Source organism: Diceros bicornis, chromosome 23, assembly GCF_020826845.1.
Source record: "Diceros bicornis minor isolate mBicDic1 chromosome 23, mDicBic1.mat.cur, whole genome shotgun sequence".
Lineage (NCBI taxonomy): Eukaryota > Metazoa > Chordata > Mammalia > Perissodactyla > Rhinocerotidae > Diceros > Diceros bicornis.
In genome coordinates, this window is record NC_080762.1 from 32,549,306 (window position 1) to 32,575,236 (window position 25,931).

The following is a 25,931-nucleotide window of genomic DNA, read 5'->3' on the forward strand; positions in this document are numbered from 1 at the left end:
TCAATTTTCTTCATTTCCTCAAACCACAAAGAAGTCCAAATTGAAGGCCGAGCAAAATGCCATGGGAGTGTTATATGCCCATATAAACTCCTATTTTTCTATATGCATTTATACTTCCAATACCACTGTATGATTCCAAGGGAATATTTCATAGATGGTTCAAGCTTAATGTGTTCAGAACCAGATTTATATACTCCCTCCCAAATCTATTTTTCCTGTTTTCCATTTTAGGTAAATGTGCTAGTGATTAGTAGCCCAGACCAGAAACATAGAGGTCATTTTTATCTTCTCTGTCTCCATTACTCCTTCCCATATTTACTTACCAAATCCTACAATTTGTATCTTCTAAATCTTCCTAGAACTCTCTACCTCAACATCACTCCATCAAAACCTACTTAAGAGGTTTTGAGACTGTAATCTTTTTTTCAACTTGATTAACCCAGAAATTCTCTTGTTTCTGCTCCTTTCCTATTCCCCACGATATCTCGAGAGCCCCAACACATTTTCCACCCTGTAGTCAGAGAGCCTTTAACAAAAATAGTTCTGATTGTGTCATTCCCTTTCTTAAAATAATAACAGTAAAATGAACCAAATCAAAACATAACAACTAACATTCTATCAAGATAGTTAACAGAGTGGGTTCTGCAGTTGACTGCCTAGAGCCAAAACCCAGCTCTACCATTACTTGCTACATAACCTTGGGCAAATTATCTTAATTCTGTGCATCTAAATTTTCCCACATTAAAAAAAAAAAAGTGGGATTAATAATAATTCCTTTTTCCTAGATTATAGTAAGGAATAAATGGCACATAGCACATGGCATTTGTATTATTGTGAGTTTTAAGCTCCTACTATGTGGGCTTTATGAGGCATTTTATAAATCTCACTCATCATGACAACAGTCCCCTGAAGTATGTATTATCTCCGATTTACAAATGCATCAACTCAGGCTTTTTAAAGTCAAATAACTTGCCGAAATTTACACAACAGAGTCAGGATTTCAATCCAGAATGTTCTGACATCAAAGACCATAGTAATCATGACAGTCCAGGCTACTGGATGTCTCTCTCTCTCTCTAGGTCCTTGTCTGAGTTCTAGGAAAGGCACTGGATGGGTATATGCCCATCACTGAGGCACTGAACGGTGGTTTGGAAAGCAGGATCATGCCAGGCAAACATGGCTGGCACTGTTATTGCCATGCAGATTCCAGGGTGGGGGAAGGCGGGAAGGCAGAGTAGCTAGTAAAAAGCTCTGTGTGATTCCTCCTATGCTGGCCTTTTATAAATTCTCCCTCCTCATTTCCCATCTTTGTTCCGGATGCTCAGTCATAATGAAGTGCTCGCAGTTCCCTGACAGACTGGCTCCCTCAGGCATCCTCACAGTTACACATGTTGCAACCTTCGCCCTCTTCTCTAGTGGAAGCATTTCTGCTTGTCCTTCCTGATAACTTCATGATAATGTCTCCTTCTCCAAAACTCTCCTCTGCCTTTTCTAGGCAGCTTTAAAACCTTCTCTCCTAAGCTGCCACAATATTGTCTTCTTGTCTCTATCTGCACTTGTTACACTATAACAACGTCCTGCTCACATGTTCTCTCACTCTACTCTGAGCCCATGGAGTTAGTCAAAGTTTATCTATATCACTGTCCCTTGTACCTAACGTAGCACCTGGTATACAGAAGATACTTGATAATGGTTGTTCAAATAAGTAAATGAGTAAATATATGCTTAATTGCAGCTGAAATAAGATATAAGCACAATTTACTCTCGCTTTCTTATAAAACTTTTGAAATGATAAAAGAAATTATGTCTATCCATCTGAAAATTATTGTTGAATCTTCAACACTTCAACTATTGTTGAATCATCAACATTAAGTTAGGTTAGCTACCTAACCTAAATTGATCTTGGGCAGATTACTTAATCCATTGGAGTTTCTTTGTCTAAACAATGGATATAATAACACCTCTTTATGCATTCATTTCTTAAAGATTTGTTAAGGTACTTCCATGAGCCAGGCAATATCTAGGTGCTGGTGATAGAATGGCGAGTAGCCTTAGGATTCATCCTTCTCAGATGTGTATAATATACAGCCAAGAAAACTCATTCATAATGTGATGAATGTTCTCGGGGGAAGGGTCATGGGAGTACCACGGTGCTATGGATGTGCTGGGGGAGACCTAGTCGAGGCTTGGGAGCTGGAGTAATGGTAGCCTTTTTTTTGTGACATCTCAGCCAGATGGTATGCATGAGCATGTATGTGCAAATGCACACGTGTACATGTATGTGCACTTAGTGAGCAGGAGCAGCCGGGGGCAGAATAAGACCATTTCAGGTGGACAGAATAGTATTTTCAGCAACTGAAAGAAGTTGAATGTCTCAATTGAGAAAACATAAATGAGAGATTTAGACTGAAACATCACTAGAGAGGCTCAGGGACTAGGTCATGTCAGGTCTTATAAGGCTTTTAAAAAAGTTTTGATTTTATCCTTAGAGCAATGAGAAGCTATTAATAGGAGACTGGATCAGAAATGCATTTTCAAAAATTACTTTAACTGCAGTGTGGAGACTAGATTAGTGGATGCAGACTTAAGCAGGGAGACCAGTTAGCAGGCTCAGCGATAATCCAGGGGAGAAGTGATGGTGATCTTGACCTAAGAAATGGTAGAGAGGATGGAAGAAATGGAGAGATTTGAGAGATCAGAGGTGTAGAATTGACAACCATGAGAGCTTGATTGTGGGGCTGAAGAAAGGAAGAAATCAAGGAAGATGTTCAGGTTTCTATCTTGGGCTGCCGGTGGCAGAAGAGCCAGTCACTGGAGGAAGCAGAATGGTGAGCTGATAACCTGTTTCCTTTAGGACTCATAGAATTGTTTTGACGATTGAGGGAAATAGTTTATATAATTGCAACTACCACAATGCCTAGTGCATTATAGCTCCTTTCTGTAGTCGTTTTCATCCCTTCTTCTCTTTTCCAAAGTGGTACCAGTAATTTAGCAGCAAAATTGGGAATAGAATCCCAGGATTCTGTCTACCAGTCTACAGTTCTTTGTTAATGGACTGCTGATCTATAAACAAAGATGAAACACAGGGATTTTAAAGCAAATATTCACAACTTATCCTGGAATTGCTTACAAGCTGACAGCAATCCAACTTATTTTTAGTTTATATTTAAAATGAATCATATGTTCCAAAATGACTGACAGAAACACAGCTTTGTTTCTGAAGCCAATTCTTTTCCATCATTTTGGACATCATTCAGAGCTATAACAGACTTTCAGGGTGTTTAAAAGCATTCATCCACGACAACAACAAATGCTAATTATCATAAAAAATAAACAGCTCCTGTTAACATCATTCTAAGAATTTCTCCTACCCCAGCACTATATTTCATCTATCATCCCATCTGTTTTGGGGGTGGGAACAAAGACTGGATGAAAGTATAATTATCATGTATCAAACTGGACAACACAACAAAATAGAAATGAATATAAATGGGAGGAATAGCATACATAATAAATAAATCTGGAAAGGAAGAAAGGAAACATAAATAAAATGGCACAGTGTGTCCTGCAGTAAACAGCAGATACATAAGTCCATAATGGAGTCAATAATGTTTATCTTGTTGGGTATGCAGTGGATTTTTTCCCATTTCAGTTCACAGTTCTAGATATAATTAGATTTCCTCCTACATGATCAAATAGTCATGTTGTCCTCTTGGGAAGTTTGTAAATTCTCTGTTGAATTCTATCATTAAAATTCCACCTTGAGACTTTTAAACCTATCCAAAAAGACAAAAAAAGTCTACTCCTATATATGTATGAATACATTTTAAATGGAATCTTCTATCTTAGAGTTAGTTCTATCCTATAAAAAAATCAAGAACAGCCAAGTTCTCAAAAGTGTGTTAAATTAAAAGGGACTACAAGTAGCTGGTTACAAATGCAATTAGCTCATTACAAATAATAATAAAAACATGAACAACCACATATCCCTAAATAGGAACGGGAAGTTCAACAAGGGCAGGACTTCGTTTCTTTTACTGGCATATACTCACACCTGTAATTGTCCCTGGCATGTAGCAGGTGCTTAATCAATATTTATTGAAATAAATATTGCATAAAATATAGCAATCACAAGCCTTTTTTTTTTCCTCAGAGGACTTCTAAGGTACATCTATTCTATGAATAATTCTGTAGTGACTCTCAGTTACTATTAATATTTTAATAATCAAAGACATTTGGAATCTCCAAGTATCTATGTCACCTTCCAAGTGACATGAGAGTGGCAAAGTTTGCCAAGAGAGTGGCAAAGTTTCTTTTAAATACTAACTTAAACTACTTTAATAAATTTAATCTGAGGCCAAGACTTCAAAAATATATGCATCTAATTAACTACCTATATATAGTTCTCTATTTAAATTTGCATCAATGATATAAATGTTTATAATATTATTTAAAGCAAAAGATCAATTACATATGATGCTTTACTTTACTAAATTGATAGGACCTTGACCACAAATCCCATTATCTCTTTATCCAATCACTCAAGAATAACATGTATGAAATAAAAATGTCATACACACACAAACAGAATAGTGAAGAAAGGTGGTATATCCATAAACATTTTGAAAATTTCCAATCTTTTTTCTATTATGAGGAGTTTTAAGACAATAAGAAGTAAATACAAGATATCACATGTACAACATCCATATACATATATATATATAAAACTCCCTATAACTCCCTGTTCTCTTGGGAGAGTTCCTATCTGTCAACTTGCAGATGGCCAGTCTTATTGGAAATGGACTAATTTCTACACATAGTTCTAAATACTGCATGAGTGAACAAAGTGTGCTCCTTGGCGTACTTTGGAAGAACTTAAATTCAAATTAATTTCAATTTAGATATAAACATGAAGGTATAGTGAAATGTCTTAGAATAAAATATTTTTACTTTCTAATTTAAAGAGCACTATTTAGATCATTGATAAACATCTTAATGTGAAATTCCTTATCACTATATAATAACCAAAATAGTATGCATTTCCTCCACCCATATAACTGGCAAGGAAAATTAATACTTTATTTTTACTGTTTACTTTCTTATATTTATCTATGAGACTTGTTTTTAACTGATATCTCAAGACAACCATTCATATATAAAAATAATAACATACATTAAAACAAGAAAGCACCGACAATCTCTAGCCAGCAAATATTCATTAAAGACCACTTAGTCAATCCTATTTTCTAAGTCCCTAAACTGCGTCTATAGCGAAACAGTTCCAAAAACTCTGAGTATTTCAGTGGGTATTATATTGTTTCAGATATGAGAAAAAACTTTTTTAAACTTCAACATGCTACACAGATATAAAGGTTATTACTTTTCATACATATTCTTTGCACATAAACAGCTAGAGAAAATGTTAAGGCAAAATTCTGAATTTCTTGATAAGTTTTACTGACAGCCAATCATGAGGCTTTACTTTGAGAAACTACCTGAATCTAGCAGAAAAATTTTCTGAATAAATATTTCAATATTATATTTCACATTATCTCTATCCTCCAATATTATAGTTTATACAAACTGATCCTTCACAGAAAAAACTGCTTACTTTACAAATACAGAGGAAAAGTATATGATTCAGCTGTTCTTTGTTTGGATGTGGGAAATTAGTGTTGATATTTGATTCCAAGTATCTTTCCACCCCTTAACTTAATTTAAAAGATAAAATAAAACAACAATACAGTAAGAACCTCAAATGAGTTTCAGAAAATTATCTATCTTTAAAGCATAGCCCCAAAGGCCTCTGATTTTTCTTACCAGTGCTATCATCATACACAACCGTGACAGTTTTCCACTTGAAGAACTGCACCAAGTCCAAGATGGCGCGGCTGAGTGAAGAGAAGTCTGGGTAGAGACTGACATAGAAGGAATCTTTGTTGTCTGACACCTGGTGCTTCCAGCGGGTCTGTATGTGGGGAACTCCCAGAGCATTGCAGATGGACTGCACAGCGTTTGCTGAGGAGCTGTGTGAAGGCCCGAAGATGGCAGCCACCCCAAGAGACAGCTGATCACAGGCTGAAGAGGAGATAGAAGTCTGTCAATAATGAGAGGAGAGATGCCAGTGTGCCAACATTACCACACTATTACTGTAAACCCAAAGGTATTATTCTGAGGAAAGATTTGTTTTTCTTTAATAAAACATCTACGTTTAGCTGATTTTACATTTTGACTTAACTTCAAACATTTTCAGATTGTTAGAAGGGAAATTCACCAAGATACCTGAAGCTCAAGGTTCAAATAATTCTACAAATAATGTCAAGGGAGGAAGAGAGGGGAGGAGGGGGGGAGAGAGAGAGAGAGAGAGAGGAGGAATATTCTAGAATTTAAGGGGAGAGTGTTCATTTTGGAAGAATAGTTCATATCAGGGAGTTAGGGGAATAGTTTTTCTTCCCAAATTCACTGGCCCCCTCTACAATTTCAAATTCTTAATCAGAAGCCATCTGGCCCCTCCTCCCCATCCAAAAAGCTATGGCCACACATAGCTAAATATTTGCACATATCTGATGACACAGGTCAAGCTATGCACACAAACACCCATACAAAACTTGTAATGGCTCATAGAGGGTGATTTCATGTGGATTAATCTCATCGAATATAAAGAACATCAAAATCATTAGATAAGTATTTAATCATCTTTATTTATTTGACTTTTGGGTACTATAGGTCTTCTATATTATTCTAAATTATTTTTTAAAGTTTATATTTACTTATAGGAAATTTTATTCACATCAATAATAATTGCAGTAATTAAGAGAGGCATAAACAAACTGAAAGGTATTCAGATGAGAACAGATGGACTGTGACAAGACTTGAAATTCTATAAGGTACACTGAAGCAACTAGTGAGTTTAGGCCTAGAAAGTAAATAACCTATGGAAACATGAAAATCATCTTTAAATATTTGAACATCTGGCCTGTGAAAGGGGCTTAAGTTTGTTTCATTTGACTGGAAAAGGAAGAATTAAGGCAAATCGTTAGAAACTTCTCACAAATTTTGATGCAATTTAAATAAAAAAAAAATTTGAAAGGGAAGTAAGAAATGTTCAAAAATGGAAGTCTGTTTCAAGAGGTAATGGTTTGCTCATCCCTGAAAATATTTAAACAGGACCAAGGAGAATTGCTACTGGGATTTAGGCATCAATTAGGCGTTCAGACCCAATCCCTCCAAAATACTTTATGATTCTACTGTGTAAAATTTTCTGAGATTTTCCTTCAGTGATGTTGCCACACACAATACAATGTGATGGATGGATTCTTAAGCATAGAGATATTTTTTAATAATAATAAGTTTTAGCTGGAAAAAACCCACTTGCTTAAACTTTCTTCAAAAATTCAATATGATCTAAATAAATTGTTTTTGACTATGTAGATTCTTACTTTCTAAATAATGATTGGAGTTTTTTAATCAGTAGAAAGGTTGGAGCCTGAAATTTTTCACTCACATGTATTTTAATTCACCTACATTGAGAATAAAAGGTGTTCCTTCACCAGGTTTTTGACAAGTCACAAATCAAGAAAAGCTAAAAACTTTATATTAGTTTACATAGAATTTTCCAAAGTGTGTTTCAAATAAGAAATAGAGTTGTCAGTTATCAGAGGAGTCATTTAAAAGCAATATATGTTTCAAATAATAATTCAAGGTCTAATGGATCAAAGTATTCATTTATTGAGAAAAACAATATTACCTATTAAAAGTATAAGACCATAGATCAGAGAAAATGTTAAAATTTAAACATTTAATTTTTGATTATTTTCTTGCCTTGGAATAGTAATTTTTTAAAAAGTTTGAGAATGTCTAAATTAATTATTTAAATTATTTTATAATTAATCATTAATATCATTTAATAATTACTAATGCATATATTTATTGAGCCCTCACAGGTTCAAAAACTATATTAGATGTCTCCCTACATTATCCTTTTACAAATTGCTGTGCCCTCCAACCACCAATAGCTCAACAAGCAAGAGCTTCTCAAGATAAGATCCAAACCATGACATGACATTCACCCTCTCAATATCTCACAAAAGAAGTTACTCATACACTTATTTGAGCTTTTCCTACCTTCAGGCAAAAGTCAGTTAAGGAATTTGATTCCCAATGGATTTATAATGAGTGACAAAGTTTGGAAATCCCTTTTAATATTTTGGAAACCAAATGAGTCTAACAGCTCATAATTTTGCTAGGGCATTCCCAAGATAGTAACCTGTTTGTTGTTAGAACATTCTGGTCTGTTTTTTGACATTGCTTCTTTGAAGTCACCATTAAGAAATCTATTAATATTTTATTCATACTGCACTCATATTCCATATTCTTCGGTCTAAATGACTTCATTTGAGATAGAGCTTCTTCTTTCTAATGGAAATAATCGTGAACTATGTCATGAATCAAATGCACTTGTCTTGCAGTTAATGACTTATTTTGCAATTATGATGACAAATGTAGTATTTCACAATAACCTTTACCCTTTTTTTCAGCCTTTAAAACCTTTCATCATCCTGACATGGTTCTGAAATGTGGAAACTTATTTGTATTCATAAAGATATGAATTCAAAGGGCAGGCAGAATATAGGCTTTGACAAACATTAGTTAGTTGGGTGAAAAGAAGGATACTTTCATCTCAAGAAATATTGTACCTTATCAGCTTCCTTTAATATTAATGAGCCTAGAAGAAATCTGGACCAAGTTAGAATTATAAATAATTATGTACATTTCTATCAATGCAAGGTAGCTAATAAAACAATATTAGCATTACAGAAAAGCAAATGTTGTTTTAAAAATACGAATTTAGAACAAATGCTTTGTAAGCCCACTCCTTTGAGAAAAATCTATATTATGAAATTTAATTTCTGTTACATGAATGCTAACTATGCAAGAGAAAAGATCACCTGCTTAGACAAAGTAAGATGATGGAAACATCTCTCAAAATACATTTACTACCAAGACCGTTGTTTGGTTAAAATAATGCCTTGATAAGTTTCTCTATTACCTTCCTTCATATATAAATGTTAAATCCATATTCCACAAAGTTATTTTCCTAGTCTCATAATTTAAAACAGTTTTACAACATATAAAAGAAGTAACAAAATTCATGAAATATTCTAATTACTTCTTCATATAATCCAATTTTCATATATTAGCCATTTATTTTCAGTTACAAGGAGAAACATCAAGTGGTTAAAAAAATGAGCACGAAGTATACATAAATGAAAGTTTGTTCAAAATTTTCCAATAAAGTTTTAAGATTGAGCTGACTTTTTTGAAGTCACTTGGAACCAAAGAACTTGCAAGGTAGTCAGTAAATTGAGACTACAGTAATAATATAGTGGAACTGACAGATAATGCAAACAAAAGTACAGGAGTGGGTTGCAAAACTTGGTAAAATCCACTGATGTATATTATTTTATTTAGTAAGTTTTTGAAAATAGGGATAGTTTAGTAACAAAACAAAGGATTAATGGAGAAAAAACAATTTCACTATCACAGACCTAATTGCATTTCACGTTATAAGCAAATTTTTTGCAATAGGTAATCATATCACCTTACCTTCCCTGATAAAATTTGTGTGCACTTTGAAAAGAAACGTTTGCATGAAAATATTCCTAATGATTTATTAACGACATTCGGAATTAAGAAATCTCTTAATAATACCTGGAAATTTGAATTCCAGAAAATATAATGTTAAAGTATCTATCCATTACCTTTCTTGGATGCTTCAAAACTGTCATAGAGGTTTATCTTCTGGGTGTCATAGGTTAGAGTGGTATTCGGCAACAAGGTTCTGTTTCTGTTGATTGTGTTCACGGCAAATCTGAACGCAAGTTCCTCAGCTCCCATTGGGCCAGATTCCACATATTCAAAAATACCTCCTGGCAAAAAAAAAGAATAATCACACAGGTCTTACAAGACAGAGAAAATGTGGGAAGTTTTCTGTACTTTTATGTAGCCATGTGTGTATTTGTGTGTGTGTATGTGTGATTTGTTTAAGTACATGGAGTTTTATGCTTATTTTTTCTATGAACTTCAATATTTGGGATGTGCCATTTTAGATAAATCCATTTTAAGCAAAATTTCTTTGGTATTGATACCAAATTTTAACATGATTTAAATCTGATTTTGCCTTTTTTCTTTAGTAATTGCTTCTTTTAGGGCCTACATATATATAGATTTTGCCTTAAGTACTGAACATTATCCCTTAAAATTTTGTACACAGTTCCAGAATAATCAATCCTCTACATTGTTATAAAGCTATAAGGTTAAGCACTGGGAAAACTATATTAAATTTGCCTCTATTAACTCACAAATCAAAATTCTTTAGCACAATTATTATGGTACTTATTGTATTAAAAGCCCAAAATATATAGTCACTTGCAAATTCCAGCATCTTACTTGCAGGAAAAAAGAACAAAGTAGCATTTTTCTATTTGTTTTACTCTAAGTCTTTTTTCAGAAGATACTTGACATTTGTGAAGGATAACTCGCCCAAACAATGCAAATCCCTTAATCAGGGAATAATACTGTAGCATATAATTTTGGTCATAAAATGTAGAGTATAATTTAAAAACATGTCCTTTCCATTTGTCACTTTCCACCAGCTGTCTCTCAGTCCAGTTCCCTCATTCTTGTCCCAGCCATCCTTCTTCCTGATATCATCTGTCTCTTCAGTTATGAGTGACCTAACTGGGACCTTTGCCTGCAACAGAACCTCTTCCTTTTTGTTGCTTTGGTGAATGGAATGAAAGGGGGAGCACCTGATACCTGACACACTCCAACCTCTGTCCTTGGGAAAGTAGTACTTTTAAAATAGAGAACATTTATCTTTCTCTCTTTCAAATTTCACACCATGTACTCTCAGCACAGTCATTCACAAATTAAACTCCCTCGAATAAGCCATTTCCACAGCTTGCAATTCATCCCTCATTGAAAGTCTTTTAACACATGAATGTCAGGTGACTATACTATCAGCAGCAAACTACCTATTCTAAATTAGTAAGAAGTCATGGCATTGTAACAATTCCTCTAAATATGAGGAATTGGGACTCAAGAAGATATTAAAGTGATTGGACAAATTTGGAAAATTTGTTATTTGACACCATATTAGTCTGAAATATTTCTCTTATCCTTTTAACTAAATTGATGGTATAGTTACCAGAGTAATCAGAAAGAATTGGAAAATTTGTTATTTGACACCATATTAGTCTGAAATATTTCTCTTATCCTTTTAACTAAATTGATGGTATAGTTACCAGAGTAATCAACTTATTGTGAAATAGTACTCTGAATATATATAAAATCTTTGGTGACTTAAGCTAACCAGGAAGTTAATAAGTATTTACATGCCTAATGAACCAAACTACATGTCTTGCATAAGCAGAGAATAATAGTATGAGCATGGATTCTGGAGCCAAATGGGGTTTACATTCTGGCTCTGCCAGCTGCCATTTGTGTACATTTGGGCAGTTGCTTAAATCCTGTCTGAGTTGCTTCATCTCTAAAAGAGGGGTGATAATGGAGGCTATTGCATAGAGTTGTTGTAAAGATTAAATGTTATCTCATAACAAAGAACTTACAACAGCGGCTGCCACAGAGTAAGCACTCAATAAGTGTTTAAGATTTCACTGAATCGTCAATGCAATCTCAAGTAATATTATTTTACAGGAAAGAATCCTTTGGTCAAAGATCACATAGTCATCAAGTGATAGAGCCAGCATTAGAATCTGTTCATGCTTGACTTCAAAGCCCTTGCCTATTCCACTACAAACTAGTAGTTCTCTTCAAAATTTCATTCAGGCAAAATATATAGAACTTCCTAAAATATGAGATATGATGACTTGAGTAAGAATATGCTTTTAGAAATATAAGATCTTATATATGGAACAGAAAAATAATTGAGCAATTGGAAAGTACTTATTAAAGTTAATTAGGAATAACAAATCAATTATAGAAATGCAAATCTGAAGTTGTTTCTTAATGGCAAAATAAATGAAAAACTGAATCCCCTACTTTCCTTAGTGCAAACTGTAGTTTCTAGGCAGTATAAACACAAAATAAAGATACAGAAATAGTCAACATTTGATGACAGTGTGTTAAAACTTTTCTAACATTACCTCTCTTCAAAATAAATAATTCAAATTCAACTTTAATTTTATATATTTATCACTGGCTTGAATATTTAAAGAAATCTTTGTAATTCCTTAGGATAACCCATTTTCTACCTTAATTAAATAAAATGAATAATTAATTTTTATTGATCCAAAGCCAGAGTAAAAATTTGTATTTAAAAAATAAAAACATACAGATAGTGCAAGCTTTTCGGGCACAATATCTTCTATAACACCTCCCAATCATGTTAACTCAAGAAAAGAGAGATTATTATCCCCAACTTATACAGGGGAGGTATTGGCAGGGAGAGTAATAAAAAATCTAGTAAAGAATTACTTTTCAAAAAAAGTTGGGTGGGTGCCTCAAACTTGCGTGGGAAAAAAATAGACCTTTTGTAATTCTATTTAAAAATTTGGAAAGTTTTAATAACATCCAACATATTAATTGGTCAAAGAAGAAAAAAGTACAGTCACCACATTAGATGCTATGACACTTGCTAGATATCACTAATTATTCTTGATTAAAAAATGACTTTTAGGGGCTGGTCTGGTGGTGTAGTGGTTAAGTTCACATGCTCCGTTTTGGCGGCTCAGGATTCGCGGGTTCGGATCCCAGGCATGGACCTACACACCGCTCATCCAGCCATGCTGTGGTGGCATCCCATATACAAAGCAGAGGAAGATTGGCACAGAAGTTAGCTCAGGGCCAATCTTCCTCAACAACAACAACAACAAAAAATGACTTTTAGAGGGGCCGGCCTGATGGCGTAGGAGTTAAGTGCACGTGTTCCGCTTCAGTGGCCCAGGGGTCACGGGTTCTGATCCCGGGCATGCACCAACGCACCACTTGTCAAACCATGCTGTGGTGGCATCCGATATAAAGTAGAGGAAGATGGGCACGGATGTTAGACCAGGGCCAATCTTCCTCAGCAAAAAAAGAGGAAGATTGGCATCAGATGGTAGCTCAGGGCTGATCTTCCTCAGAAAACAAAAAAAGACTTTTAGAAAACAAATAGAGTAAGAATGATACTTTATTAAGATAAAAATCACTTATTAACAGTAAATATTACATTTAAGAGTAATAGAAAGGAAGTCCCATTAAAGGAAAAAAGATAAGAATGTCTACATTAGCCACTCCTCCTTAGTACTATTCTGGAGATTTAATAAATGCAATTAGAAATGAAAATTATTTGTTTAAATAGATAGATAGATCCATTTTTATTTCATTACATATAGAGAAGAGACATAAAGATCTCTTGCCAGTGGTGTTTGACCATAACAATGAAAATAACAAAATTGAAAGAATTTATCACCAACAAACCTCTACTGAAACAAATACTAAATAAATGAGTACTTTAGGCAGAAGAAAAATAATCCTAGAGGGAACCACTGCATTGCTTAAATATATGAAGTGTAAAAGAAAGGGTAAATATGTGGGTGAATATCAATGAATTTTGGCTTAAAAAGAAAGAATAGTAACGTCTTATGAAGTTTGTAATGTACGTGGAATTAAAGTGCATGGTAACGATAACGCAAAAGTCAGGAAATGAATAAATAGAATTAAAGAATGTTAATGTTCTAGCAGTATTTGGAGAAAGGTAAAGGTAATAACCATTTTGGACTGTAATAATCCAAGAATGCATATTTCAATTCCTAGGATAAAGACTAAACAAATAATAAAATAGCATATAATCAAAAATTTGACAGAGAAAAAGCAACATAATAAATATATTTTATTTGTTCAAAAGGATAAGAAAAGATAAGTAAAAGAACATAAACAGAAAAAATACTAAAAAAAATAGTAAGACGATATAAGTGGCAGATATAAAATAAGTACTTCAGTATTTACATTAAAAGTAAATGAAATAGATTCACATTTTAAAGTTTAAGATTATCAAACAGGCTAAAAAGGCACACAACTCTAAGCTACTTACAAGAGAAATTGTCAAAAATAAGGAAAAAAGATGGGCAAAAATTTGTTCTAAAACCACACTAACCAAACAAAAGCTGGTGAAGCTATTCTAATATTAGATAAAGTAAACTTGAAGACAATAAGAGACTAAAGAGTGCAATTCACAATGAGAAAAGGGTCAATACACCAGGATGATATCATAATTCAGAATCTACATACACCCAATAAAAAAATGACAATTGAGGGGCTGGCCTGGTGGCATAGCGGTTAAGTGTGCGTGCTCTGCTGTGGCCGCCTAGGGTTCACAGGTTTGGATTCCGGGCATGCACCGATGCACCACTTGTCAAGCCATCCTGTGGCAGCATCTCATATAAAGTAGAGGAAGATGGGCACGGATGTTAGCCCAGGGCCAATCTTCCTCAGCAAAAAGAGGAGGATTGGCAATGGATGTTAGCTCAGGGCTAATCTTCCTCACACACACACACAAAAATGACAATTGACAGAACTGGAAGGAGAAATAGATCACAGAGGGAAACTTTAACACATCACTCTCAGTAGCTGATAGAACAAGCAGAAAAATATATCAGTTAAGATTCAGAAGATCTAAATTATACATTTAATATATTTGATGTAATTACTATAGATGAAACATAATACATCAAAATGACAAAATAACTTTTCCTTTTCAAGTGTATATTTACCAAAATTAATAATAACATGGTCATACCATACTTCAACCCATTTAAAAGGATTGCAATTATTCAGAATATGTTCCTTAAACACAGTGATATTAATCTAGAAATTAATAACAAAAAGACAACTTGAAAATCCCCAAATTTAGCAATTAAAGAATACATGCTTAAGTAATCCATGAGTCAAGGAAGAAATCAAAATGGGAATTATAAAATTTTGGGAATTGGGTAAAACTGAAACTTTGGCATTCAGAACTTGTAGGATGCAATCATATCCATACTTAGAGGAAAATTTAAAAGACTGAAAATCAATGATCTAAGATTTCATCTCAGATACCTAGAAAAATAAGAGAGTAAATCAAATCTAAAGAAAATCAAAGGAAGAAAATAATAAAGACTAGGGCAGAAATTATTGAAATAAAAAAATATTCAATAGAAGAAAACAACAAAGTCAAAATTCAGTCATCTGAAAGATTACTGAAGTGGATAAAATCTTACCAAGTCTCACAAAGAATAAGAAAACGAGGAGGGGTAGTGGCAGGGAGGGTGCATGATGCACTTCTGGGGTGCTGGCGATGTTCTGTTTCTTAATCTAGGTGCTTGGCTTTTATTAGAGCTTTACTCCAGGCTTCGTGCACTTTGGCACATATGGATCATCTTTTAATAAAAATTTTCCTTGAAAAAACAATTGCATATAAGTGCTAAAGCTTTACTAAGTTTAATAATAACACAAGCAGTAAAAATAAGGGCAATATTACTGAATATAACTTCAATATTCGAAAAACATCCATAATCAAACACATAAACATGATTAAAGGAAGACAAATAAGAAAATATATGAAAGTGTATTGACTAAATATAAAAATAATAGATTCAAAAAGCAAAGGGTTGATATCTTCAATATATAAATAATATTAATAAAAAATATGATCACTCCAATGGAAAAATTGGCAAAGAACATGAATAGATAATTTAGAAATAGTATATGCAAATAACCAATGAACATATGAAAATGTTCAAAAATAGGAAAAAAGAAAGATTAAAACAATGAGATAGAATTTCCACAGATCAAATTTGTCGAGGTGTGAGAAAAAGCACAATTGAAAAGAAAATTAAATCTAAACAAACTTTCTTGAAAACCTTTTTAAAAATCTATCAAGCTTTTGGGCCCGGCTCCGAGGTGTAGAGATTAAGTGCACGCACTCCGCTGCTGGCGGCCCAGGTTCGGATCCCGGGCGCGCACCAACTCACTGCTTGTCAGGCCATGCTGTGGCAGCTTCCCATATAAAGTAGAGGAAGATGGGCACGGATGTTAGCCCAGGGCCAGTCTTCCTCAGCAAAAAGAGGAGGATTGGCATGGATATTAGCTCAGGGCTGATCTTCCTCACACACACACACACATACACAAAATCTATCAAGCTTTAAAAGTATACACTTAAATATGCCAATTATACTCATAGGATGTAACCTTAAGGAAAATGCGGGTGGTTTAGCTGCAAGGATGTTCATTTTGTTCATAAGAACAATATGATTAGAAAAGCTCTAAATATCCAATGGTAGGGGATTATTTGCATAAATTATGGTACATACAATCAATAAAATACTGTGCATCTAGCCATTTTTAAATTATTCAGTAGAAGGTATTTGATGACAAAAATGCTTTATAAGTAGTTACAATATGCACTTACGCATAATAAAATACTGTGTGGTTCATTTTAGATGATAGGTATTTGATGAATTTTAATTTTCTTCTTTTTGCTTGTTTGTATATTTTCAATAGTTAACAATGAACCTGTATGAATCATAATTTTTTGACAAATGAATAAAATATGCTTTAAAGTAAAGCTAGAAAATTAACAGGTAGGAGAAAAAAGAAGAGCACCTAGAGGACACCGAAATCTCAGTGCTTCTGCATTTGCTCTTTTGATGAAGAGAAAGACAGCATGTTTATATGCAGGAAGAAAGAACCAATAGGAAGAGAAGGTAAAAAACAGAAAAGAGAGGGGATAACTGATGAAGCCAGGTGGCTCAAAAGCAAGAGAAGATCAAGTTCAAAGCCTGGGAAGTTGGCTTAGCCCTGGGGAGAAGGACACCTTGCTCACTCAAGCAATAGGCAATTATCTGTAACCTGCTGATGTGAAGATCGGCAGGAAATTGACAGAATATATATTTTTATCTATTTTCTTTGTGAAGTAGAAAACAAGGGTCTATAACTTTGATTCTCTGCGGAAGAAATCAGCCATTTTTATTCTAAAAGTATATCTTTGGTTTTAAAAATTGCTAATAAAAAAATTCAAAAGTAAAGCATTTTTTCCACCTGCTCATAAACCTACGAAAGGGTAATTGTTACATGATTTTGAACAGGACTTTTTCTCTTTATATAGCTTGAGAAATAATACTCTTTTGTGCTATGTACCACCTATAAAAAGTGCTTGTTTTCAGACTTACTCTTTTTATTATGAAGTGTCAGAATTGGTTGTAGCATTTCATAAGCGTGTGGTACCTGAAGAGAGAATTGCTACCCTAAGGAGTTCACAAATCATGTCTCGTGGGTAAAATACACCCTGGAGTAACAAAGAACATATCAGAACTATATGATCCTAAAGCAGTGTTTTAGTAATCTATACTCATATGCTTTTTCTAGACTTGTACCAAGATTCACCCAGTTTCTCATTTTCAAGGATCTATCTAGAGACCACTTCCTCGTTATCAGCAAATTTCCTACTCTCTGTAGGATACAAGCAAAATTTCACTTCTTTCTTACACTTACTTCGGCTTCTTTAAAAAAAAATCATCTAGATAATCATTCTCACAGCTTTATTTTTGTTTGGTTTAGCTGTTTTGTTTCTTTGTTTTAATTCAGGAAGAGCATCACATCTCACATAACCTCTACACTATCAAACAATAAAATGGCTGCGGTTCTTTCTCCAAGCTTATAGTGACGGTTAATAGTTCCCATCCCTCTATAATAGGCTTGCTGAAGAAAGGAGAGAAACAGAAGAGAATAGCCTTCTTCCCATAAGCATAGTTGCCCGCTCTGTTTTGTAGATACAGAAGAACAATAGGGAAGGAATCCCTCATTTATACAGAACTCCCCACACTGAAACTTCACCCATCACAGACTCTGCCTCACAAAAGAACATTACTCAAGACTTGAAATTAAAGATTTATATTAGTCAGCTGCTGAAGCCTACCCAAACCTTTTCTCTTTTAGATCAATTTTAACTATTACAGAGGATTGTATGACTCATAAACCTGTGATGGATGTGCCAACCAACGTCACAGCTAACTTCTGAGATTGTTCAAATAGGTCCTATCTCAAAGTAGGTACAATCAGTGTTTTATAGATATTTAATTTAATAAAGGAATCGATGTTCTGAATCACACATCATCTGTTATTCTTTCAGAAGACATGCTTGTGTTTTCAATCAACTGTTATAATAATGTTATTTTCTATCTAAACAAATGCAAAAGATGTTCTCCTCATTTTAATTTTGTACAAATCCTCATCCAAAGGATAAAATCATCATGCTTCTTTACAACTGTCAAAAGCCATTTTTAAAATGCCCTGGATATTAAATGACATTAGGGAATTATTTGTTTCTTTTTTCCTCCTTAGGCAAAATAATGATATAGTGGTTACATAAGAAAATATCTTTGTTCTTAGGAGATCCATGATAAGTATTTAGGCGTGAAGTGTCATAAAAACAAAGATGGAAAACATGTTAACAATAGTTTAATCAAGGTGGTGAGTATATGAGTGTTTATACTATCATTCAAACTTTTCTGTATATTTAAAAATTTCATAATAAAAGTTGAGGGGGGAAGAAAAAGGACAGGAAAAAATAAAACACCCATACTTATTTTATTACTGCATGTTTTTAACAGGTGTCTCAAAAAGACCATTAAATCAATGTGCAATATTTATAAAAATGCTTACTATGTACCAAAACTGTACTATTATTAAAGGATAGAGGAGACTAATGACACAACCAATAAACCACCTTTGGATACTCAGATTGCTTCTAACACTGCATATGGGTCTCCAGGAATGGCAAACTTGCTGCCATCCGAAGTAATCTCTTACTTCTCTGGGAAAGCTATAGCACAAAATTCTCCGTATATTAATCCATCATCGGCTTTCCTGAAGCTTCTAACCATTTGCTCTGATTAGAATCAATTTAAGCCCAACTTTCATATGCTCATCATCCACAATTTGAAAACAGATACCAGCTTCCTACTGTATTTTCTTTTACCCATGTTAAAACTTTCAAATCTTTTGATTGTTTGTCACATAACTATTCTGATCTATTTTTTCTCTGAACATACTCCAGTGTTTTCACAGCTCAATGTCGGTCCATTTTTTAACCATACTCCAAGTGGGTCTAAGCAAAGCAAACTATAACGGGGCTGCCAATTCCCTAAGTTAATGTAGTATATATAATATAACTAGTGGATTTTTTTTAGAGTACAATACCATACTGCTGCTTCATCTTAAGCTTATTGTTAAAAAAGTTTATGTTTCTGATGTATTTTTTTTTTTAATTTTTTACATGTGTCCCTGATTAATATCATCTATTTATAGTCAGTCTAATTTTCTAATTAAGACTATTTGGATTCTGATCCTATCATCAACTCTTTATTAATATTAATTTATTCAACATCTAATGTAACAAGGCAAGTTACTAATACTACAAAGATATATAAAATGTGTTTCTTTTCCTTTGCCTTTAGGTCATATTCAGTTTTGCTTCTATGTTCAAGTCAGTGATAAAAATGATAAACAAGAGAGAGTTAAAGACAAAGCTTCAGATCATAACCCCATGGACATCCCCACTGTAGACTCTTCCTGTTGTTAAACTAGCTAATGATCTTCTTAATTATTCTAGCTAACAGTTATAAGTCTCCATCATTTTTACAGGAACATCACTGTAAACCTTTTCACATGCTTGACTAAGCCCAGATATGTTATGTGTCCACACTGTAATGATGCATCTCCACTGGATTTTGCACAGAGATCCGCCCCCACTCTGGCTTTCTTCAGTAGTTTCTCCACACTGCAAGCAGAGCAATATTTCTAAAATGCAACTTTGATCTTGTCATTTAATGTCTTAAAACCTTTCAATAACTGTCCAATTTTTAAGCTTAATGCTATTTACAAAGTTCTTCATAACCTATCTTCTGCCTCCTTCCCTAGGCTCCTCTCTTACCACCCCTACTTCTCCAGTGCCACAGCCGTATTAAACCACCTACCTTTCTCTGAATGAACCAGAGTTAAATGCCTCCATTCTTTCCAAATGATGTTTCTCTGCCCAGGATCCTAGTCCATACCTCCGTGTACACACACATACATGGACACAGACATACACATACAGAGAGCACACACACACATTTACACATAGATCTGCAACTTTCTCTCTCTCCTAACGCATTGTGAGCCGCTGGCACAGTCACCTTCTCTAGGAAGACATTCTTCACTGGCCCTAACTCCCAGCTGACTAAGTTGCATCTCTGCTTTATACCCTCAGTTCCAGACCACTTTCAAACATTATAATGCATACTCCTGCTATCTGAAACTTAAAGTTAAATCAGTATGAAACATGTTTAAATCTGAGCTCACTCTAAAGGATGAAAGCTTCTAACAGTCAACGTTTATTGAAAGCAAACTCTATATCAGGCATTGTGATAAATATTTTACAAACATTAACAGAAAGTCATCAAGAAATGTAGTTGAATCACATTTTCTGTCTTCAATATACTTTCCATTGTTATAATATTTTATTTAGTTCTGAATATAACTCTGATATGTAACTTGTTCACATTGATGAGTCTGAGAATTACTTTCCTCCTTTATGCTTTACAGTCTCACAAGGTAGTTTAATTCTTAGGCCAAATAACTGGTTTTACTGGGTCTATTGTGTTCTGCTTTGGAAAGACCTTGGAGCAGGTCCAGCATCCTGAGAATCTTGCCTTAGGTCAGTTACACAGTCAGGAAGTGATGGATACTGGATTAGGACACAGGAGACCTCAATCCAGGCCGAATCTTTTAATCACCATGCTGTACTGCTTCCTGCTGGGTAGTACTGCCACTCTTGATCCTCAACTTCTAGTTGCTTTCACAGCAGCTTTTCTTTTTCTGAATGGTAAATACTTTCAATTTCTTAAAACATTTTTTTAGAGTTTTACGTCCATATGGAGTATGCCTATAACAGTCTGAAACTGATTTTGTGTGAAATTGGTGGATGCCAGTTCCCTAAGTGTATGCAGGTAGAAAAACGCATGCCCACATGGACTTGAATGACTGACACACCATGGAAAAATGAATAAGCAGGTCACAGCTCCCAACAAGGGGATTGTGTGGAAATCACATAGTGTATGAATTTTCCAAGGAGAAGAGCAACGACCCATCTCCACCACACACTGAGAGATAACTCCTGCTCTTCCCATTTGCTTTTGATTCCCTTGAGCCATGAAGCAATGGGTATTTCAAATTTAATGAAAGGAGTGGTTCCAGTATTTTGAGCCATATTTCTAGTAATAACATTCTTCATTATGTTACTAAATTAAGTCTCATCCAAGCATACAAATTAGCACCTCTGTCAATACTTCAAGTAAACGAAAAACTACACAAACATACGACCAATGAAAATTTTGTCTGTGGAATGTCCTGGAATTTTTGGCAGTTCTAGCACTCTTTGCAGTTCTTCAACTATAGAAGGCATAAAAGCTAATCTTGTATACCTCCCTCCTCCATCTATCATATTCAATTCAACTCAAACTTCTACTGGGCGTTTGGAAAAAGGAAGCTGCTGATACAGTCTAGAATAAAGAATATGAGTTGGAAGGCAGTATATAAACTGAAACCAAGTTGCAGGAAATAATGTCATAGTCTCATTGTACAAAGATTGGTTGTGCTCAGGCATGTAAATGTGCTTTTTTATTTTAAAAATAAATAAGCTTTCGGAGAGAAGTCAAGATGGCGGCGTAGGCAGACTCTGAACTCACATCCTCCCGCGGACACAGCCAATTTACAACTACTCTTGGAAAAATTACCCCTGAGACAGAGCTGAAAACTGAATAAGAGGAATTCCTGCAACAAAGCACAATCCTAATTGAGGTGGAAGAGGCAGAAACTCCCTGCTGGAGAGGAAAAACGCTGCCTTCACAAGCCACAGCGCCTCAAGGCTGCCAGGGAGCGGCCCACAGGTACGCAGCCTCCCTGGAGGAGTGGGGCCCTGAGCCGGGGAGCGCCCCCGCTGAGGGCATTTTGTGGACCCAGCACAATCAGACGAGTGGCATAATATCTGACTTTGCCTGCTACTAAAACATTGGAGAGTACCCCCAGAAAAGCTGGTTCACAAAGAAATGAAAACCGGCTCTTAAACGGCCCATGCACAAACTCACCCATTTCAGAAAGTGACCTAAAATCAGCAGAAAGAAAGGTGCACCACCCTTTGGGGAAAAGAGACTCACCTGATAGGCCCTGAGTGCATCTGGGTGAGGCGTGAGACCTTTCCAGGGACTGGGACATTGGCGGCGGCCATTGTTGTGGCCTGGTGTGGGTGTGCTGACACAGACGCCATTGGAGTCCTCCCTGAGGCCTGCTAGCCCAGGGTCTGCCCCACCTGCTAGAGCACCGATTTAATCCAGCTCAGCCAGGGCGGGCAGCCCACCCTAGAGACTGGCCCCACCCAACAACAAGCCCTCAGGCAACTTGTGGGCCTGTTAAGGGAGCTGCCTGGATTCTCCACAGCCTGGTGACTGGGTCTGCCTCTGTAGGGCAGGGTGTGTGCAAGGGGGGGCGGGTGGAGTGTGTGGGGTGGTGGTGGACAGTGTGGGGCTCCTGCCTTGGAGAGACTGGGTCCACCACAGGAGGTAGGGGCACACGCACGGGCCAGGACTGCGTTGGCTGTGTGTGTGGACCTGTAGGCAGTGGGGCTTGTCAGCTGCAGAACACTTGTGCTTCTCAAAGAGCGACATAGGGGGTTGTCCCACCTTCCAAAGCCTGAAACAATTGGATGCTACCATGCCTGAGGCCAGCCCCACCTGGCTGCGATCCTCAGAGAGTTTACAAGGCACCTAATGGCTAGAGGCTTATAACAATTGTAAGCCCCTGAGCCTAACAACCTGCTATGCTGGGGGCCTACTCACTTAATAGAAATATGGCAACAGGAATGTGCTATTAGACCTTGTAGCCAACTGTGCTGGGACACCCACACTCGATAAAGAGACTGAAGGGCCCACAACAACTACATGCAGCTGAGCATTACAACAGCTGGCCAGGGGCATAGCTCAGCCTCCCGGGCACCTACGGGAAGAACAACCCCACCAAAACACAAGGACACATGTAGCCCACACAGGGGTCACTCCTAGAACATTTGTAACTGGAGAGCAGTGAGAAGCACACTGCAAGGCCTCCTAAGGCATCACTTATATAATGTCACCTCTCCAAGAGCAGGAGACATAACTGACCTACCTAATACATAGACACAAGCACAGGGAAAGAGGCAAAATGAGGAGGCAAAGGAATACATTCCAAGTAAGGGAACAGGACAAAACCTTAGAAAAGGAACTAAGTGAAACAGAAATGAGAAACCTACCTGACAGAGAGTTCAAACAAAGAGTGTTAAGGATGCTCACTGATCTTGGGAGAAGAATGGATGAACTCAGTGAGAATGTAAACAAAGAAATGGATGATATAAAAAAGGACCAATCAGAAATGAAGAATAGAATACTGGAAATGAAAAATTCACTAGAGGGACTCAAAAGCAGAGTAGAGGATACAGAAGAATGGATCTGGGAGCTGGACGAAAGACTAGAAGAAATTACCCAAGCTGAAAAGATAAAAGAAAAAAGAATTAAAAAGAGTGAAGACAGTCTAAGGGACCTCTGGGACAACATCAAGCGCGGTAACATCCGTGTTATAGGTGTCCCGGAAGAAGAGCGAGACAAAGGGGTAGAAAATCTATTTGAAGAAATAATAGCTGAAAACTTCCCTAACCTAAGGAAGGAAACGGATATCCAGGTACACAAAGCACAGAGAGCACTAAACAAGATAAACCCAAAGAGGCCCACACCAAGATACATCATAATTAAATATTTTTTATTTATTTATTTATTTTTGAATATTTTTAATTTTTTTTGTGAGCAAGATCAGCCATGAGCTAACATCCATGCTAATCCTCCTCTTTTTTTTGCTAAGGAAGACCAGCTCTGAGCCAACATCTATTGCCAATCCTCCTCCTTTTTTCCCCAAAGCCCCAGTAGATAGTTGTACGTCATAGTTGCACATCCTTCTAGTTGCTGTGTGTGGGACGCGGCCTCAGCATGGCCGGAGAAGCGGTGCGTTGGTGTGCACCCAGGATCCAAACCTGGGCCGCCAGTAGCAGAGCGCGCACACTTAACCACTAAGCCACGGGGCTGGCCCAACACATCATAATTAAAATGTCCAGAATTAAAGATAAAGAGAGAATCCTAAAAGCCGCAAGAGAAAGACAAGTTACATACAAAGGAAACCCCATAAAGCTATCAGCTGACTTCTCAGCAGAAACCTTACAGGCTAGAAGAGAGTGACATGATATATTTAAAGTGCTAAAAGGAAAAAACCTACAGCCAAGAATACTCTATGTGGCAAGGTTATCATTCAAAACGGAAGGAGAGATAAAAAGCTTCCCAGACAAGCAAAAATTAAAGGAGTTTGTCACCAAGAAACCAGTACTACAAGAAATGCTAAGGGAACTTATTTAAGGGGAAAACAGAAGACCACAAATAGGAAAAATTATCTATTTCCATGATAAGAGGGTAATGGATACAAATGCACAAAAAAGAGGTTAGATATGATATCAAAAACATAAACTGTGGGAAGAGGGGAGTTAAAGAGTAGAGCTTTCAAAGAGAGGTCAAATTAAAGAGACTATCAACTTAATATAGACTTCTACATACGTAAGTTACTATATATGAACCCCATGGTAATCACAAACCAGAAACCTATAATAAATACACAAAAAACTAACAGAAAAGAACCCAAACATAATACTAAAGAAAGCCATCAAACCACAAGGGAAGAGAGCAAGAGAAGAAGAAAGGAACAGAGAAGAACTACTAAAATGTTAAGAAAAAAAGTTAAAAAATGGCAGTAGATACATACTTATCAATAGCTACTTTAAACGTCAATGGACTAAATGCTCCAATTAAAAGGGATAGGGTGGCTGACTGGATAAAACAACAAGACCCATATATATGCTGCATACAAGAGACATACTTCAGACCTAAAGACACTCACAAACTGAAAGTAAAGGGATGAAAAAGATACTCTATGCTAATGGTAATGGAAAGAAAGCTGGGCTAGCAATACTCATATCATACAAAATAGACTTCAAAATAAAACTGTAAAAAGAGACAAAGAAGGGCACTACATAATGATCAAGGGAACAATCCAACAAGAAGACATAACACTTGTAAATATCTATGCACCCAATGCAGGAGCACCTAAGTATATAAAGCAATTATTAACAGACATAAAAAGAGAAATAGACAGTAACACAATAATAGTAGGGGACTTTAACACTCCACTTACACCAATGGATAGATCATCCAAACAGAAGATCAATAAGGAAACATTGGCCTTAAATGACACATTAGAAGCGATGGACCTAGTAGATATATACAGAACATTCCATCCAAAAACTGAAGAATACACATTCTTTTCAAGTGCACATGGAACATTCTCCAGGATTGATCACATATTAGGCCACAAAACAAGTCTCCATAAATTTAAGAAGATTGAAATAATACCAAGCATCTTTTCTGACCACAACAGTATGAAACTAGAAATCAACTATAGAAAGAAAATCAGAAAAGCCACGAATAACGTGGAGATTAAACAAAATGCTACTGAGCAACGATTGGGTCAATGAAGAAAGCAAAGGAGAAATCAAAAAATACTTGCAGACAAATGAAAATGAAAATACGACATGCCAGAATTTATGGGATAGAGCAAAAGCGGTTCTGAGAGGGAAGTTTATAGCAATACAGGCCTATCTCAACAAACAAGAAAAATCTCAAATAAACAATCTAACAAAGCACCTAAAGGAACTGGAAAAAGAAGAACAAACAAAGCCCAAAATCAGTAGAAGAAGGGAAATAATAAAAATCAGAGCAGAAATA

The 25,931-nt window shown here is 35.7% G+C and overlaps 1 protein-coding gene across 4 annotated transcripts in view; it reads right to left on the minus strand.

Moving 5' to 3' along the window:
• The window catches only part of GRIK2 (glutamate ionotropic receptor kainate type subunit 2), a 654,115-nt gene that overhangs the window by 420,067 nt on the left and 208,117 nt on the right, over positions 1-25,931 (minus strand). For 3 of the 4 annotated variants that reach the window (XM_058566570.1, XM_058566566.1, XM_058566568.1), the window contains exons 2-3: positions 9,762-9,929; positions 5,821-6,078 (exon numbers count right to left, since the gene is read on the minus strand). In XM_058566570.1, the coding sequence (XP_058422553.1) occupies positions 5,821-6,078; positions 9,762-9,929 (426 nt within the window). Of the gene's footprint in view, positions 1-5,820; positions 6,079-9,761; positions 9,930-22,238; positions 22,360-25,931 lie in introns of those variants that run through there. The other variant, XM_058566567.1, reaches the window with a different exon arrangement.